This window comes from Carcharodon carcharias, chromosome 19, assembly GCF_017639515.1.
Source record: "Carcharodon carcharias isolate sCarCar2 chromosome 19, sCarCar2.pri, whole genome shotgun sequence".
In the NCBI taxonomy this organism is placed as follows: Eukaryota; Metazoa; Chordata; class Chondrichthyes; order Lamniformes; family Lamnidae; genus Carcharodon; species Carcharodon carcharias.
The window spans coordinates 72,425,215-72,444,029 of record NC_054485.1 but is presented as its reverse complement, the minus strand read 5'-3'; the positions used below and the strand labels follow the sequence as shown (position 1 = coordinate 72,444,029).

General features: G+C 45.5%; 1 protein-coding gene across 3 annotated transcripts in view; it reads right to left on the bottom strand.

Annotated features, from left to right (window-relative positions):
* The window catches only part of LOC121291745 (zinc finger protein 271-like), a 40,239-nt gene that overhangs the window by 16,422 nt on the left and 5,002 nt on the right, over positions 1 to 18,815 (bottom strand). For 2 of the 3 annotated variants that reach the window (XM_041213262.1, XM_041213260.1), the window contains exon 2: positions 2,801 to 4,170. In XM_041213262.1, the coding sequence (XP_041069196.1) occupies positions 2,801 to 3,896 (1,096 nt within the window). In that variant the 5' untranslated portion in view covers positions 3,897 to 4,170. Of the gene's footprint in view, positions 1 to 2,800; positions 4,171 to 6,380; positions 6,407 to 18,815 lie in introns of those variants that run through there. The other variant, XM_041213261.1, reaches the window with a different exon arrangement.

Below are 18,815 nucleotides of genomic sequence, written 5' to 3'. Positions count from 1 at the left end.
GTTGTCTGGCACACTGACCTCTACCTCGCGGAGGCTGAGCGTCAACTCGCAGACACTTCCTCCTACCTCTCCCTGGACCATGACCCCACCACTGAACATCAAGCCATTGTTTCCAGGACTGTCACTGACCTCATCTCCTCTGGGGATCTCCCTCCCACAGCTTCCAACCTGATAGTCGCCCAACCTCGGACGGCCCGCTTCTAACTCCTACCCAAAATCCACAAACAGAACTGCCCTGGTAGACCGATCGTCTCAGCTTGCTCTCAACTTGTTCTCACGCTGAACAATTTCTCCTTCAACTCCTCTCACTTCCTCCAAATAAAAGGTGTGGCTATGGGTACCTGCATGGGCCCCAGCTATGCCTGTCTCTTTATGGGGTATGTGGAACATTCCTTGTTGCAGTCCTACTCCGGCCCCCTTCCACAACTCTTTCTCCGGTACATCGATGATTACTTCGGTGCCGCTTCATGCGCTCGTCAGGACTTGGAAAAATTTATTAATTTTGCTTCCAATCTCCACCCCTCCATCACTTTCACGTGGTCCATCTCTGACACTTCCCTTCCCTTCCTTGACCTCTCAGTCTCAATCTCTGGTGATAGACTGTCCACCAATATCCATTACAAACCCACCGACTCCCACAGCTATCTCGACTACAGCTCCTCACACCCCGCTTCCTGTAAGGACTCCATCCCATTCTCTCAGTTCCTTCGCCTCCGTCGCATCTGTTCCGATGATGCTACATTCAAAAACAGTTCCTCTGACATGTCCTCCTTGTTCCTTAACCGAGGTTTTCCACCCACGGTCGTTGACAGGGCCCTCAACCGTGTCCGGCCCATCTCCCGCGCATCCGCCCTCACGCCTTCTCCTCCCTCCCAGAAACATGATAGGGTCCCCCTTGTCCTCACTTATCACCCCACCAGCCTCCGCATTCAAAGGATCATCCTCCGCCATTTCCGCCAACTCCAGCATGATGCCACCACCAAACACATCTTTCCTTCACCCCCCTTATCGGCATTCCGTAGGGATCGCTCCCTCCGGGACACCCTGGTCCACTCCTCCATCACCCCCTACTCCTCAATCCCCTCCTATGGCACCACCTCATGCCCACGCAAAAGATACAACACCTGCCCCTTCACTTCCTCTCTCCTCACCGTCCAAGGACCCAAACACTCCTTTCAAGTGAAGCAGCATTTCACTTGCATTTCCCCCAACTTAGTCTACTGCATTCGTTGCTCCCAATGTGGTCTCCGCTACATTGGAGAGACCAAACGTAAACTGGGTGACCGCTTTGCAGAACACCTGCGGTCTGTCCGCAAGAATGACCCAAACCTCCCTGTCGCTTGCCATTTTAACACTCCACCCTGCTCTCTTGCCCACATGTCTGTCCTTGGCTTGCTGCATTGTTCCAGTGAAGCCCAACGCAAACTGGAGGAACAACACCTCATCTTCCGACTAGGCACTTTACAGCCATCCGGACTGAATATTGAATTCAACAACTTTAGGTCGTGAGCTCCCTCCCCCATCCCCACCCCCTTTCTGTTTCCCCCTTCCCTTTTTTTTCCAATAAATTATAAAGATTTTCCTTTTCCCACCTATTTCCATTATAAAAAAATTTTAAAAAACCCCCACTAGAGCTATACCTTGAGTGCCCTACCATCTATTCTTAATTAGCACATTCGTTTAGATAATATCACCAACTTTAACTTTAACACCTATGTGTTCTATTGTACTATTGTCGTTGACATCTTTTGATGATCTGCTTCTATCACTGCTTGTTTGTCCCTACAACCACACCACCCCCCCCCACCTCTCTGTCTCTCTATCTCTCCGCCCCCCACACACACACTTTAAACCAGCTTATATTTCAACTCTTTCTTGGACTCGAACTCAAGTTCTGTCGAAGGGTCATGAGGACTCGAAACGTCAACTCTTTTCTTCTCCGCCGATGCTGCCAGACCTGCTGAGTTTTTCCAGGTAAGTCTGTTTTTGTTTAGGAATACAATGGGGCTGCTTCACACTGTTCCTTTATCTGATTTGGAACAACTCTCTGTTCATTCAGCCAGATTCTACAATGCCATGATGTGCTGTCCCAGGGACCTTGTTTGAATAGTTTTGGCTGAAACTGCACTTTCTCAGACACATATACATTGATTATACATTAACATATAAATGAAAATGGAATCTTTCTGATATGATTTTTGATTACGCCAAGTCATAAATTATAACTGAATGAAGGTTCACTCATTACTGTTACAAACACCTGTTCCATGACTGGCTGCGACTGAATACGGTAATTTGTTGAATAGTTAATATGGGATACAAAATGGCTTCCTGTCACGTTAGTGTTAAAATGGCTTCCTTGACTTTCTGGTTACTAAAGTGATTTTATTATAAAAACTGTGAAGTTGGACTAAAATCTAACTACTCCAGGCCGACCTACGCATGCCACACTGGAAGGGTTTGTCTCCCATGTGGGTTCACAGATGTTCCAGGAGGCCCGACATCTGTGTGAAGGCTTTACTACAGAACTCACACCGAGAGGAATTCCCCCCGCCGTGTGAGTGTATTGATCATTCAAGAGATAACTGACTTTGTGACTGTGTCACACACATCACATCTAAATGGTTTCTCACCACTTTGGACCCTCTGGTACATCAGATATCAGAGGAGTGGGTGAAAGGCTTGTCACAAACATTGCACATGAAGAGTTTGTCTCCTGTGTAAATCCTTTGGTGACCCAGGAAGGTTGAAGATGTAAGTGAAACTTCATCACAGGCCTCACACCTGAAGCTTTACTCACCTTTATGGATCCTCTGATGGAGCAGGAGTTGGGAAGTCCTCAAGAAGGATTTGTCACACATCTCACACTTTAATAGTTTCTCGTTCGTGTGAACCCTCTGATGTCTCAGGAGGCTCGAAGACGTCCTGAAAGCTTTACTGCAAACCAGACACTTGAAGAGTTTCTCCCCTGTGTGGATCTTGTGATGAAGCAGGAGGTTTGATGACCTTGAGAAACACTTGTTGCACACCTCGCATGTGAATGGTTTCTCCCCTGTGTGAATGCGTTGGTGTACGCGGAGGTGCGATGACTGTGAAAATGATTTGTCACACACCTCGCAGGTAAATGGCTTCTCCCCTGTGTGAACTCTCTGATGGAGGAGGAGTTTCGATAACTCTGAGAATGACTTATCACAAACCTCGCACGTGAAGGGTTTTTCCCCCGTGTGAATGCGTTGATGAGTGTGGAGGTTCGATGACTGCGAGAATGATTTGTCACACACCTCACACGTGAACGGTTTCTCCCCGGTGTGAATACGTTGGTGTACACGGAGTGCCGCGGAATCTAAGAACGATTTGTTGCACACCTCACACGTGAATGGCTTAGCCCCTGTATGGCCTGTCTGATGGACCAGAAGCCTTGAGAAATTTATGAAGGCTTTATCACACAGCTCACACTTGAACAACTTCTCCCCAGTGTGAATGTGCCGGTGTCGTACGAGCGTTGATGACTGCGAAAATGAACTGTCACACATCTCGCACCTGAATGGTTTCTCCCCTGTGTGAATGCGTTGGTGTCTACGGAAGGTCGATAAGTCAGAGAATGATTTATCACACACATCGCAGGTGAATGGTTTCTCCCCTGTGTGAATGCGTCGGTGTCTGCAGAGGGCGGATGAGTCCGAGAAGGATTTGTCACACACCTCACATGCGAATGGTTTCTCCCCTGTGTGAATCCTCTGGTGTGTCAGGAGACTGAAGGATTGAGCGAAAGCCATCTCACAAAACTCACACCTGAATGGTTTCTCCCCTGTGTGAATCATCTGGTGTCTCAGGAGACTTGTCGATGTCATGAAACTTTTATCACACATCTCACACTTGAAGGGTTTTTCTTCCATGTAGCTGTTCGTGTGTTAACAGTAATCGTAAATGATGCACCTTGCTTGTTAGGAGGTGTTACTATCCTATGGAGCCCTCCTCACACTTGAGCAGCCTCTCACCTGTAGGAATGAGTCAGTGGTTCATGAGGCCCAACCTTCTCTGTGTTGAGCAATGCTGTAAAGGGACTGGATGTCATCACACAGTCGTGCAGTTGTTCCTTGGAAGATGGTCAGGATCTATCTGCGGTGTCTATCCTCTCTGTATTCTCTGGTATATTACGGTACAATCCTTCTGTAAAACAGGAAAAGGAAACATGATTTCCTCCAACTCCCTCTCCTCCTTTGCTGAAGGGGCTGTCTCCTCAGTTAGAGACTGTTCCAGTGAGTGCCAGTCTGCTATTCCCCTGTGTGGGGGATCAGATGCAAGTCCTTTCTTTTCTCTCACTTGACTGTCACACACCCTCTGTTTCCAGCAGTGACACTGGATAGTGACCAGGACCAGACAAGGTGGCCACTTTCTTTCCTCCGCCCAGCCCCCCCATCTTCCCAGGCACCGTGAGGACAATGGAAAAGACAGTCGGGCGGAGTGTAAAATGGGCTATCAATTCACTATGAACTTGTATTGTGTTGGAGGACCAGTTTTACCCTTGGAGTATGTGTGTAATATATTAAAAAATACTCGGGCGAAATGTTAAAACAATGGAGATTTTAAAATGTCGCCCCATGTATCTATGTGAAGAAAATTATTTGAAGAAAACACACTGAGCAGGAAGTGCTAGAAGCTAAGGAAAATATTGCTTCAGTGTAGCTGATTGACGGGTTCTGGTTTATCCTGGGAAATTAGATACACTGCGCTCGCTCAGACTGCACATCCCAAATTCAGTGATGAGCCACAGCACTGGGTAAAACTATCAAATCCAAGCCCAGGCTTTTGGGAAAGGCAGAGGCCTTCAGGTAAAATCTTTAAAGAAGGCATTAAAAGACATTTCAATAAATGTGTCTCCAGATATAGCAGCCGAATTGCTATGGTGCTGGATTAACAATCCAGAGATTGAGAGTTCAAATCCAACCACGGAAAGTTATATGCATAGAATTACAGTGCAGAAACAGGCCATTCGGCCCAATTGGTCCATGCTGGTGTTTATTAAAATAAAAACATGAAAACTTTCAGGTTGTCCTAAAAGCCCAAATATTCTCCTTCAGGGAAGTGAACCTGCTACAACTGCCTGGTCTGGTCTACATGTGATCCAGTCCCACACAACATGGTTGACTCTGAACTACCCTCTGAAGTGGCCTCGCAAACAATGATAAACAATCACTACAAAGTCCAAAAATAAGAGGAAAATCAGATAGATCTGGACAATCTTAGCATTGTGTCAGAATAAGATTAAAGTGAGGAGAGCTGCCCCACAGACTGTTCAAGTAGCAGTGATACTCACTGAATCGTATCAGTCTGGAAACATCCCAGACTCCTCCGTCCTCTTCCCTGTGTATGTCCCAGCAGCATTGGGTATAGTTTACAGTACAGGCTAAACACTAAGAGCTGCAGGTAATAATGAGCTAAACAGCCTCCCAACCAACAGATCAGAACAAAGCTCTGTCGTCCTGTCACATCTTGTCGAGAATTGTGAACAACCAATCCAGTAACAGGACGAGTTGGCTCCATTCTCAACCATGTTGGAGTCCGGCTCATGAGTGCAGGGCACATGTTAATATATCTTCAGCTAAAAATAGTGAGTGGCTGATCAAACCCAGCCTCCTCCTGAGGTGCTGGGAGAACTCCCCTCCAGACCACTCAAATCCTCCCCACTGTCGAGAAATCTCAAGTCAGGAGTGTGATGGAATATTCACCACTCACATGGATGGGAACATCTACAACACTGAAGAGTCCGGACAGGATCAGGAACACAGTCAGTCCCCTAATCAGAGCCACTATCATGAGACTCTGCACAAGGACACCCAGATCCCTCTGCACTGAAGAGTTCTGAAGTTTCTCTCCACTGAAATAAGACGCCTTTTTATTATTCCGGCCAAAATGGATAACCTCACACTTATCCACATTAAACTCCAACTGCCAAATTTTGGCCCATTCACCTAACCTGTCCATATCCATTTGTAAATTTCTTATTTCTTCATTGCAACTTACTTTCCCACCTATTTTGGGTGTTAAAAGGTTATGAGGAGAGGGCGGAAAATTGGGCTAGGGCCGAAACGAGATCAGCCATGATCGTATTGAATGGCGGGGCAGGCTCAGGGGCTGAATTGCCTACTCCTAGTTCGTGTTCTTGTGTGTGTGACTCAATACCCACTCCCTCCACCACCAGGACACTATCCAGGGACGATACATCACAAGAATCTTCCATCACCCTGGATATTCAACCCTGAACATTAGTGTGGATATTATGGGATGTAATCTGTATAAACTCTGCTCCTTCACTCACTGGATATTTAATCCTGAACATTACATGATGTAATTATTATAAATTCTCTTCCTTCACTCACCATCTCCTCACTTGGTTTTCAATCCCTACAGGAAGTGAACCAGCTGTGGAAGAGGAGAGAATGGGTAGAGTGGGTGGGCTCTCTGATTGACGTCTCTCACAGCCAATTGGGGACAGAAAAATTAATTAATATCCCGTCCACAATGTATGTGTCAATCATACAAAACAGCCAGTCATAGACGAGAGACAGGACTTGTCCCAGACCCTGCGCCTTCGGTTCTGCGCAGGCGCTTTGGAGACGCACTCCGAACTGCATTACCCATAGTGCATGGAGCGACTGTAATGGAATCTGTCTGCAGATCAGCCCGCGGTACCCGATGGGGGTTGTAGTTCTGACGCGCGCTTGGCGTCCAGCGTTCGGGAGCTCGAATGAGAAAGCGTGAGCCCGAGTGGCTGTCACGAGGGCGGGGCTGGAATTGGAGGTGCTGCACCTGTAAATCCCAACCCAGGGCGGCGGGAACCAGGATCTCAGCCGTTTAACCCCCTTCACCCCTCCCCCCCCATCCCCCTTCTTCTCTTCACCCCCGTCTCCCCCCATCCTTCATCATCACCACCCCCCTTCATCATGGGACTTTGCCTTTGAATTGCCTGCTTATCTAATTTGTCTTGCTCTTCCCTCTGAGCCTTTGATCTCGTTACCACATAATCAGGAAACAATCCAGGATGTTCCTTCTGCAATAACTCTGTTGAAAACACTCAACTACAATAGGCACCACCTACATTTGCGATCCAGCTATATCATTAACCAGAATAAATTGAACCCCTGCAATGGGCAAATTTTCCACCACTGCAACTGTAACTTCACCTGTTATTTAAATCTACCTTCCACAACGGAATAGGTTTAGCATCTCCATGAAATTTCTCTGCTCCTCTCACCCACTCTAACCTATCTCTCTCTGAACTTACTGCACTCCGTTCTCTCAGGTCCAACCCTAACATTGTCATCAAACCCGCTGACAAGGGTGGTGCTGTTGTTGTCTGGCGCCCTGACCTCTACCTCGCAGAGGCTGAGCGTCAACTCGCAGACACTTCCTCCTACCTCTCCCTGGACCATGATCCCACCACTGAACATCAAGCCATTGTTTCCAGGACTGTCACTGACCTCATCTCCTCTGGAGATCTTCCTTCCACAGCTTCCAACCTGATAGTCGCCCAACCTCGGACGTCAACCTTCTACCTCCTACCCAAAATCCACAAACAGATCTGTCCCGGCAGACCGATCGTGTCAGCCTGTCCCTGCCTCACGGAACTCATTTTTTGCTATCTTGACTCCCTTCTCTCTCCCCTTGTCCAGTCCCTTCCCACCTACATCTGTGATTCCTCTGACACCTTACGTCACATCAACAATTTCCAGTTCCCTGGCCCCAACCACCTCCTCTTCACCATGGACGTCCAATCCCTCTACACCTCCATCCCCCACCAGGATGGTCTGGCGGCTCTCCGCTTCTTCCTCGAACAGAGGCCCGAACAATCCCCATCCACCACTACTCTCCTCCGTCTGGCTGAACTTGTTCTCACACTGAACAATTTCTCCTTTAACTCCTCTCACTTCCTCCAAATAAAAATTGTGGCTATGGGTACCTACATGGGCCCCAGTTATGCTTGTCTCTTTATGGGGTATGTGGAACATTCCTTGTTCCAGTCCTACTCCGGCCCCCTCCCCCAACTCTTTATCCAGTACATCGATGATTACTTCGATGCTGCTTCATGGTCTCGTCAGGACTTGGAAAAATTTATTAATTTTGCTTCCAATCTCCACCCCTCCATCATTTTCACATGGTCCATCTCTGACACTTCCCTTCCCTTCTTTGACCTGTCTCAATTTCTGGTGATAGACTGTCCACCAATATCCATTACAAGCCTACCGACTCCCACAGCTACCTCGACTACAGCTCCTCACTCCCTGCTTTCTGTAAGGACTCCATCCCATTCTCTTAGTTCCTTCGCCTCCGTCGCATCTGTACTGATGATGCCACTTTCAAAAACAGTTCCTCTGACATGTCCTCCTTCCTTAACCGAGGTTTTCCACCCACGGTGGTTGACAGGGCCCTCAACCGTGTCCAGCCCATCTCCAGCACATCCGCCCTCACGCCTTCTTCTCTCTCCCAGAAAGGATCCCCCTTGTCCTCACTTATCACCCCACCAGCCTCCGCATTCAAAGGATTATCGTCCACCATTTCCGCCAACTCCAGCATGATGCCACCACCAAACATATCTTCCCTTCACCCCCCCTGTCGGCCTTCCGTGGGGATCGTTCCCTCCGGGACACCCTGGTCCACTCCTCCATCACCCACTACTCCTCAACACCCTCCCACAGCACCTTCCCATGCAACCGCAGAAGATGCAACACCTGCCCCTTTAGTTCCTCTCTCCTCACCGTCCAAGGGCCCAAACACTCCTTTCAAGTGAAGCAGCATTTCACTTGCACTTCCCTCAATTTAGTCTACTGCATTCGTTGCTCCCAATGCGGTTTCCTCTACATTGGAGAGACCAAACACAGATTGGGTGACCGCTTTGCAGAACGCCTTCAGTTTGTCCGCAAGCATTGCCCAGACCTCCCTGTCGCTTGCCATTTTAACACTCCACCCTGCTCTCAAGCCCACATGTCTGTCATTGGCTTGCTGCATTGTTCCAGTGAAGCTCAACGCAAACTGGAGGAACAGCACCTCATCTTCCAACTAGGCACTTTACAGCCTTCCAGACTGAATATTGAGTTCAATAATTTTAGATCTTGAACTCTCTCCTTCATCCCCACCCCCTTTCCGTTTCTTCCCCCTCCTTTTTGTTTTTTCCAATAATTTATATCGATTTTTTCTTTTCCCACCTATTTCCATTATTTTTAAATGTATTTCCACCCATTGTTTATCTCTACCTTTTAGCCCTTTTAGTATTCCTTCACCCCATCCCCACTAGAGCTATCTGTACCTTGTCTGTCCTGCTTTCTACTCTTAATTAGCACATTCCTTTAGATAATATCACCACCTTCAACACCTCTTTGTCCTTTTTGTCTGTGACATCTTTTGGTTATCTCCACCTATTACTGGCTGCTTGTCCCAACAAACCACCCCCCCCCCACCCCCAAACCAGCTTATATTTTTCCCTTTTCCTATTTTTACTTAGTTCTGTTGAAGGGTCATGAGGACTCGAAACGTCAACTATGCTCTTCTCCACCGATGCTGCTAGACCTGCTGAGTTTTTCCAGGTATTTCTGTTTCTGTTTTTGTTATTACTTCCCGTTCCTGCAATACTCCCTTTGAACAACAAATATGACTATCCCACAACATTAAGGACAGTCTACCCCCGTGTCTCTTAAAATTTTAACATATTTACCTACTCCACCCTGTACACATGGAAAGACTTTCCCTTCACATACAAAATCTTTAAACATTTCTGCAACCTGCTCCTCAGAATTCCCTTGAGCAAACTATGAACACATTCCCACTTCTTTACCTTTCACTGATTCTCCCTGTTTTACCTGTACTGGTTTCTCCTGTGCCTGAACTTCAGAACCCACAGTACTTTTACTTCCAGAGCTTTTCTGTACCCCAACAAATCCAACAGATTTTTCCTGCAATCTCCAACATTCTGACTTTGCCCCACTTTATTACAATGAAAACACCTCAGTTTTCGAATGTCACTTCTACCTTCAGCATCTTCCTTTTTGTTCTGAGAAAAAACTTACTGGGAACTTCCAGCTACTCCTCTTCCCTGACTACCTGCCTTCCTTTCGCCTTCCTATGTTTTACCCTTTTCCAATTTGAGAGGTAAATGAAAAAACGGTTTAGCTCTATGAACTAACTCATAACCATCAGCTATCTCTGCTGCTTGTCTTGCAGAATCAACCCTCTGTTCCTCCACATGGGTTCTCACTACTGAAGGGATTGAATCTTTAAATTCTTTCAGAAGAATGACTTTCCGAAGAGCTCCATATGTTGTCCCTATTTTTAATGCCTATATCTACCAGTCAAAATTACTTTGTTTTACTCTTTCAAACTCAATATAAATTTGCCTAGGCTGTTTTCTCATTTTCCTAAATATCTGCCCGAATGCTTCAGGAACCAACTCATATGCACTCAAAGTAGCTTTTTTCACCACATCATAATTCACCGACATTTGTTCTGACAGCTAAGCATATACCTCAAGTGCCCTAACTCACAACTTAGACAGTAATAATAAGGTCCAGTTTTCCTGTGACCATTTCATCTGTTTAGCTAGCTTCTCAAATTAAATAAAGAATGCTTCAATATCTTTTTCCTCAAACTTTGGAAGAGCTTGTACAAATTTAAACATCTCCCCACTGGGTTCTACTCTGGAGATAAATCCTTCCTCACCTACTGGCATCTATTTTTAATTGCCAACATTTTCAGTTGGAATTTTCTCTCTCTTTTTCTCTTTCCTCCTTCTCTATCTTCACAATTTCTAATTCCCTTTTAAAAGCCATTTCTCTGTCCTTTGCTTCTAATTCAAGCTTTTTCATTTGTAACTGAAGTCTCACTACCTCCAGCTGTGGCTCACTAGTGTCAGGTTTCACTTCTGACTGTAGATGCTGTGCTATACTTTTAATTATATCTGATTTCCTAGCACCCTCGGTAACCCCAGTTTTAACTTATCTGCCAACTCTGTTAACTTACTTTTGGTTATTTTTCCCAACCCAATCAGAGTTATCTCTTCTATTCCCAGACAAGTCTTAGCAATTGCCAAAGCCATCTTGCAGTCTCACTACTTCTAAACTACCTCACCAACTCATGAATTCAAAATGCTTCTCGTACTCATAACCTTAAGATTCACCAATTCTAAACCATTCAAGGGATTTGAAATATTTTTATTCCAGCAAGCGCCCCCAGTTGTTATGAAACAGCCTTTCGGTAAAGATGAGTTATTTAAAAATCCCAGAGGGAAACTTTAAACAACTGTCATAACCTACAAGTTTAAGTGTTATGTTTGAAATGCAACTCTAAATTCAGGAATCAGACCGCCAGTTCTCGAGAGGTTTTATATTAAACTAAGTGACACATTTTATTAATTTACAAATATATATATATATACAAATAAATATATTCACAAATTACCACGATCATAACTTTTAACAAATTCCCAAACTAATCTCTATTAAGGCAACAGCAATACATAGACTTAACCAGACACCAGGCAAAGTATTTTCACCTTACAAATTCAAAATGAGTTTCCTATCACTTTGGTTCCTGTGGAGACAGTTGTAGGCTTACAGCTACTTCGATCTTTCATTGTCTCTGCTCTGAACGCACAAAAGTACCCTCTGATATACCTAGCATATCTCATTGAATGTAAATTCTCAATGTATCATTAGCCTCTTTGAACTCTACCTCTTTTAACAATAAAACCCCTTTCATAGTACCAATTTTATTAGTAAGATAAACATATTGCTTGGTCTCTGCTAGCAAGGTGCTAGATTTCACCCCATTTCTTGCTCTATTCAAAAGATGTATCTCTCACATCTCCAAACTATTACACATCCAGACTAGCTGGTTTTCATCCGATTAAGACACACCCACAGACTAAATCTATTTTAAAATAAAAATATTTTCCAATAATATATATATTAATAGCTTCATGACACTCCCATTTCCCTTCTTCACCCCCATCCCCCCTCTTTCACCCCCAACCCCCCTCCTTCACCCCCAACCACCCCCCCCTCACTCCCCCATCCCCCCTCCTTCACCCTCCTTTTCAGGCACCCATCAACATGGTTAAATGGATAACATGGGACTACGTTCGACATTGGTTTTCTGTGACTGGTGAGAGACTGTTTTTTCCAGACTGTGGAGTAAAAGTATAAAAGTTTGACTCTCCCAGTTTTGACTCCATCTCCCTTACTGGTGCTGAAGGGCCTGTCCTCCATTTAGACCCTGCCCCAGTTAAAATTGTAGATCTAAGGTGCTCCGCTCCATGGCCCGGTCCTCAAATCATTTCTCTCCCTCTTGAAGCTGTCTGCTTGCCATTCCTTTACTACTAGATTTCTGTTTTGTCTGGTGGTGAGGGGCATTTCTTTCTGACTCGAGGTAAAATGGGACAGATTGTAAGAGACCCTCTGTGAATCTGACATCAGGTCATCAGATGGTTACACGGGGCAGCGTGTGGATGAGAAATAGGTGGGGACTGAGGATAGACCCTTGGTCGGACTCCATAGCGATGGGGGTGGGAAGATTAACCATCACAGGAAATTCTCTGGCTACAGCTGAAGAGGCAAAAGTGGGCTAAGCGATATCAGTCCTACTCACTGGACACAAGCCCTGGGAGAAAGCAGATGGTCTGAATGATCTGTTTCTATGCTTTTAAAACTAGAATAAAAAGAAAAGATTCTGGAAATACTCAGCAGGTTAGGCAGCATTTGTGGAGAGAAACAGAGTTAATGTTTTAGCTCGAGATGAGCTTTCACTAGAAACTCGGCTGGACGTTGGGTGGCTCTTCCTATTGTCAGAGAGCACCACCCCACCCCCGGTTTTTACCAGCACTACTCTGTCTACCCTGTCTCTCTCTCACCAGCACTTGCCCACATCCCCTCATGATCTAACTGTCCCTTAGTTAATTTCCTCAGAGTTGGAGTCAACATCCAAATGACACTCCCCAAGTCACAGTGCTGCTGTCCAAGCACAGACTGACTGCCAAATTCACTCCCCTAGTCGCATTCACCGAGTAACAGAGTCACTCTCTAAGCACTGGCTCAGTCTCCCCTCCCACTATCTTCCCTGCTCCTCCTTCCCATGCCCCTTTCTCCCCCATGCCTTCTGTCTCCAGCTGCCTGGGCCTGAAGCTCTGGAATTCCCACCCTAAACCCCTCCATCTCTCTAACTCTCTTTCCTCCTGTAAGACACTCCTTAAAATCTTCCTCTTTAACCATGTTTTTGGTCATATGTATGAATATTGCTTTATGTGCCTCAGTGTCAAATATTGTTAACACTTGCAAAGCACCTTAGGATATTGAACTATGCGAAAGGTGCTATATAAATGCAAGTTGTTATTGTCTATTATTGTTGTGTAAAAAGTCAGAAAGTGAGCAGGCGTTCAGTAGGAGCAGCGTAATTCCTCTCATGGTTCACTATCCTACTGACCCTCACTGTGAAGCAGTCTCCCAGTGAGGGGGCAGCCTGATTGTAAAGGGAGATTGGGTTATAACCTTTAACTGGCAGCAGAGCAGGGTAGGAATGGCTGTACACTAGTTCAAACTCAGTGTGTTAAGAAGCACTGAAGGATGCACCTTTCAGGCTGCAGTCCCCCTCCCTGCATGGGTGGGTTGGGGGTGTGGGGTTAAGGGCAATTCCTGATCTCAGACCAGATAGAGAGGAAGGCAGAGGTGGGCAGAGAGGCAAGCGACAGAAAGGGAGCCAATGCTGCTCCTGACATGTCTATTTACTGGTTTGATGATAATCATGGAATGAGGGTCGTTACAATCCCAGCTGAGGTTACCCCTGGAGGAGCCTGATCCCAGAGTGGAACCCAGCTTGATAGATCCTAACTTTCATTTATATGTGGAGTGTGGCTTCTGAACAGAGGCACAGGGGTCAGCTGATGAACTTTTAACAAAAGAATAAAACATTTATTCAACAAGAAAATATTAACTATATTACAATACTTCTTCACCCACAACTATACCTTTACAGATGCATACAGATTTGTAAGGATAACACAACTCACAAAAGCTATATTATACTCTAATGTACACAGTAAGGACAGAGTCCACGTAAACCTATGGCACCCTGTGGTCAGACACACCACACTCTGATCTCACGTAACAGATTCCTCCTCAACCAGGTGCAATGGATCTCTCCTTAACTCCCCTTCAGACGCTTGTCACACCCTGAACCAACCAGTCTCTCTGAATTCCATCCTTTACATGAGGGTTTCCAATCTCCACTCTCCAAGACCTCATCTTGGAATCTTCTCCCAAACCGACATTTTCTCTCAGACGCCTTCCACAAGGGTTCACCTCCAGGGTTTCAAACTCTTCTTCTGATGTTCCCCTTCCCTGGGTCACCACATGTACTCAAGCTGTCTTCTTTGCACACTCTCACTGTCTCAGCTGTCAACAGTACACCACTGTTTCACATACCCATAGCAAAGAATTACAGATCTTCAGTTGTCTCTTTGAACCTTCTTGCTTCTTGCAAGCTGTCCTCACTTTAAATCTGAAACTTGTAGCCTTTCTCTCTGTCCCTCACTCTTAACTTCACTTAACAGGACCTTTTCTCAGGTTCCTGTCTTTCCTTTAACTAGAAGGTCTTCTTTGGACTTTCCCCTCTTTCACCCCCCTGGACTTTTGGGGTTTTCCTTAGCTTGGGACTGGCTATCCCTTTGCTCAGTCTCCCTCCAGCAGCTACATTCAAAAACCAGCTGAACTCCACAGCTTTCAAATCAAAACTACTGTCTTTCTTCTGTGTATCTATGGGAGGAACCTGCCTATCTGGCTGCCTGTTGCTAGACAACAGCAGTGTTCTTTCTACTCTAGTGTGTTTATTTTACTTTATAGGGGTCGTACATGTCTCACTAGAAATGCAAGCAGCCTTTTAAAGCGAAACTAAAAATCCATTTGACCTCTCTTAACACACAGGTACAGAAATACAAATCAAACTTAAGCTTTAAAGCTAAAATTCATTCCTAACACCCACAAATATAAATATAACTTACTTAAACTATCTCTATTTCCTAACAGAACTATGCTGAACTGTGAGCTTGTGGTGGAATACAATCTGCTGCTGCTGATGGCTCACTGCACCTCATGGATGCCCAGTTTTGGAATCTGTCCTTTGTCTACTTCCCTACTGATGATTAACATGTTGAAATACCCATTCATCAGGGGAGTGGCAGTTTTCCTTGAACTTGTTTGATCTGAAGCCACAAGACTCCATGGAGTCAATATTGTGACTTCCCCATCTGCCAGTGGGATGGGACATACCCAGGGATGGTGACGGAGGAGTCTGGGATGTTTCCAGATTGATACGATTCAGTGAGTATCACTGCTACTTGACCAGTCTGTGGGGCAGCTCTCCTCACTTGGGTATTCGTCCTCAGACCTTGGTAAGAGAGACTTTACAGATTTCACTGGGCTGAGATCACCTTAATCTTATTCTGACACAATGCCAGGATTGTCCAGATCTATCTGATTTTCCTCCTATAATTGGACTTTGTAGTGATTTTTTATCATCGTTTGCTTGGCTACTTCAGAGGACAGTTGTGAGTCAACCACATTGTGTGGGACTGAAGTTACACAGAGACCAGACCAGGTAGTTGTAGCAGGTTCCCTTCCCTGAAGGACAATATTTGGGATTTCAGTTCAATCGTAAAGTTTTCATGTTTTTATTTTTATACTATTTTACAAATTCCAAAATGTATTAAATTCATTTTCACAACATTAAGTGGTTGAGGTGATTAACATAGATGCCTTTAAATGGAAACTAGATAAACACATGAGTGAGAAAGGAACAGAAGGATATGCTGATAGGGTGAGATGAAGAGGGGTGAGAGGAAGCTCATGTGGAGCATTAACACCAGCATGGACCAATTGGGCCAAATGCCCTGTTTCTGCACTGTAATTCTATGTATGTAACTTTTTGTGGTTTGATTTGAACTTATAATCTTTGGGTTATTAATCTAGCACCATAGCAATTCGGCTGTCATACCTGAAAACACATTTATTGAAATGTCTTTTAATGCCTTCTTTAAAGATTTTACCTGAAGGTCTCATCCTTTCCCAAAAGCCTGGGCTTGGATTTGATAGTTTTGCCCAGTGCTGTGGCTGATAGCTGAATTTGGGATGTGCAGTCTGAGCGAGTGCAGTGTATCTAATTTCCCAGGATAAACCAGAATCCTTCAGTCAGCTACACTGAAGCAATATTTTCTTTAGCTTCTAGCACTTACTGCCCAGTGTGTTTTCTTCAAATAATTGTGGAAAACAAGGGCAGAAATTTCAAAACCTCCATTGAATTAACATTTCTCCTGGTAGTTGCCAGCACGACTTGAGCTCATAGCGAATTGATAGCCTGCTTTACATTCCGCCCGACTGTCTTTTCCATTGTCCTCACGGTGCCTGGGAAGATGGGGGGCTGGGCGAAGAAAGTATTCACATTGTCTGCTCCTGGTCACTATCCAGTGTCCCTGCTGGAAACAGAGGATGTGTGACAGTCAAGTGAGGAAAAAGAAAGGACTTGCATCTGATCCCCACACAGGGGAATAGCAGACTGGCACTCATTGCGGAACAGTGTCTAACTGAGGAGTCAGCTCTTCAGCAAAGGAGGAGAGGGAGTTTGAGGAAATCATGTTTCCTTTTCCTGTTTTACAGAAGGATTGCACCATACTACACCAGAGAATACAGAGAGGATAGACACTGCAGATAGATCCTTACCATCACCCAAGGAACAACTGCACAACTGTGGGGAGACATCCAGTCACTCACAGCAAAAAGAAAAAGTGCTGGAAAGACTCAGGAGGTCTGACAGCATCCGAGGAGATAAAGACAGAGTTAACGTTTTGAGTATGACTCTTCTTCAGAACTAAAGAGAAGTAAAAATATGGTGAAATATATACTGTTTAAGGGGGGTAGGACAGATGAAGCTGGATTGCCAGTCCCTTCACAGCATTGCTCAACACAGAGAAGGTTGGGCAGTCAAACATCATCTGGAAATTGGTTGGGTCAGGGGAGCTTTGACATATCATCAGATCTGAAACTGGTCAGTGGTGTGGAACCTTCCATCAGAACCAACCTTTCCGAAGGTTCGGCTGTGGTGATCAGTCAGGGTGAGGCTGGGAAGAAGTGTGAGTGGCTCCAAGTGTGGTGAGAGCTTCAATCATTCATTGAGTCTCATGAACTACTGACTCATTCCTACAGGTGAGAGGCTGTTCAAGTGTGAGGAGGGCTCCACAGGTTCATAAGATCTCCTAAAATGCAAGATGTATCTATTGTACAACTGTTAAATAAATACAACCACATGGAAGAGAAACCATTCAAGTGTGAGGTGTGTGGCAAAGCCTTCACCCAGTCATCAAGCCTCCTGGTCCATCAGAAAATCCACACAGGTGAGAAACCCTTCAAGTGTGAAATTTGTGAGAAGGCTTTCACGCAATCCTCTGATCTCCTGATGCACCAGAGGATTCACACAGGGGAGAGACCCTTCAAGTGTAACGTGTGTGACCGAGCGTTCACACAGTCATCGACCCTCGTGGAACACTGACGCATTCACACGAGGGAGAAACCACTCGTGTGTGAAGTGTGCGACAAATCATTCTCTTGGTCATGGACCCTCCGCCAACACCAACGCCTTCACACTGGGGAAAAACCATTTACCTGTGAGGTGTGTAAAATAGGCTTTGCGCAATTATCAGGTCTGTTATATCACCGGCGCATTCACCCAAGGGAAAATCAATTCAAACATGAGGTATGTGACCAAGAGTTAACACAGTAAACGACGCTGATGAAACACTAATGCATTCACTTGAAGTTAAAGCTGTTTAAGTGTGAAAGCTGTTCACAGATTGACATCCTGTCTGATAAACAAGACAATTCACCCAGGGGAGAAACCATTCAAACATGAGGTGTTATACCGAGCCTTCAGTCAGCGACAGCAAATCACCACACATTGGCACTAGGGAGAAGCTGTTTATGTGCGAGGTGTGTCACAAAGCCTTCACAAGCTTGTCGAAATTCCTGCTCCATCAGGGGATCCACAAAGGCGAGTAACCCTTCAATGGTGAGATTTACGATTAAGTTTTCCTGAAGACTTCAAAACTCCTGGGACATGAGTGGATCCACACTGCAGAGAAACCATTCGGGTGCGAGGTGTGTGAAAAGGTTTTCACACAGTCAGTGTATCTCCTGATCCATCAATGCACTCACACAGGGGAGAAGGCCCATCAGTGTGAATTCTGCAATCAAGCCTTCACACAATTGTCGTACCTCCTGGGATATCAGCTGAACTGCACGGGAGACAAACCCTTCCAGTGTGATGTGTGCCAGGATTGTTTCACCCACTCCTCCTCTCGCCATACACAAACGTCTCCACATGGGACAGACACCCTCCCAGAGAGAAGCCTGGCACAGCGGATTTCCTTGCTCCTCCTCCTCTCTCTCAAACAGCAACATTGTACGGGCTAAGAGCCATTACGTGTGCTCCATGTAGACACAGAGTTTCAGACAGCTGTCTGAGATTCGGCAGTGAATCATCTCTCTCTCTCAAATGTCAGTAAGCTCTCCATCCTCCAACCAGAGACACTTTGTAGATTCCACCTCATTCCCAACACACTGCCAGGTTATCCCTCTGTGGGTACTATATGGTTAACCTTTCTGACCTGCCAGTACAGCCCTGTGTAAGCAGTTAGATCAGTAACCACCTCTGTATCTCTTTCTGTTTTCAGGAATGGTGAGAATCTGTAACCTTTCAGTTGAGGTGTTATCAGATCTGAGCATCTC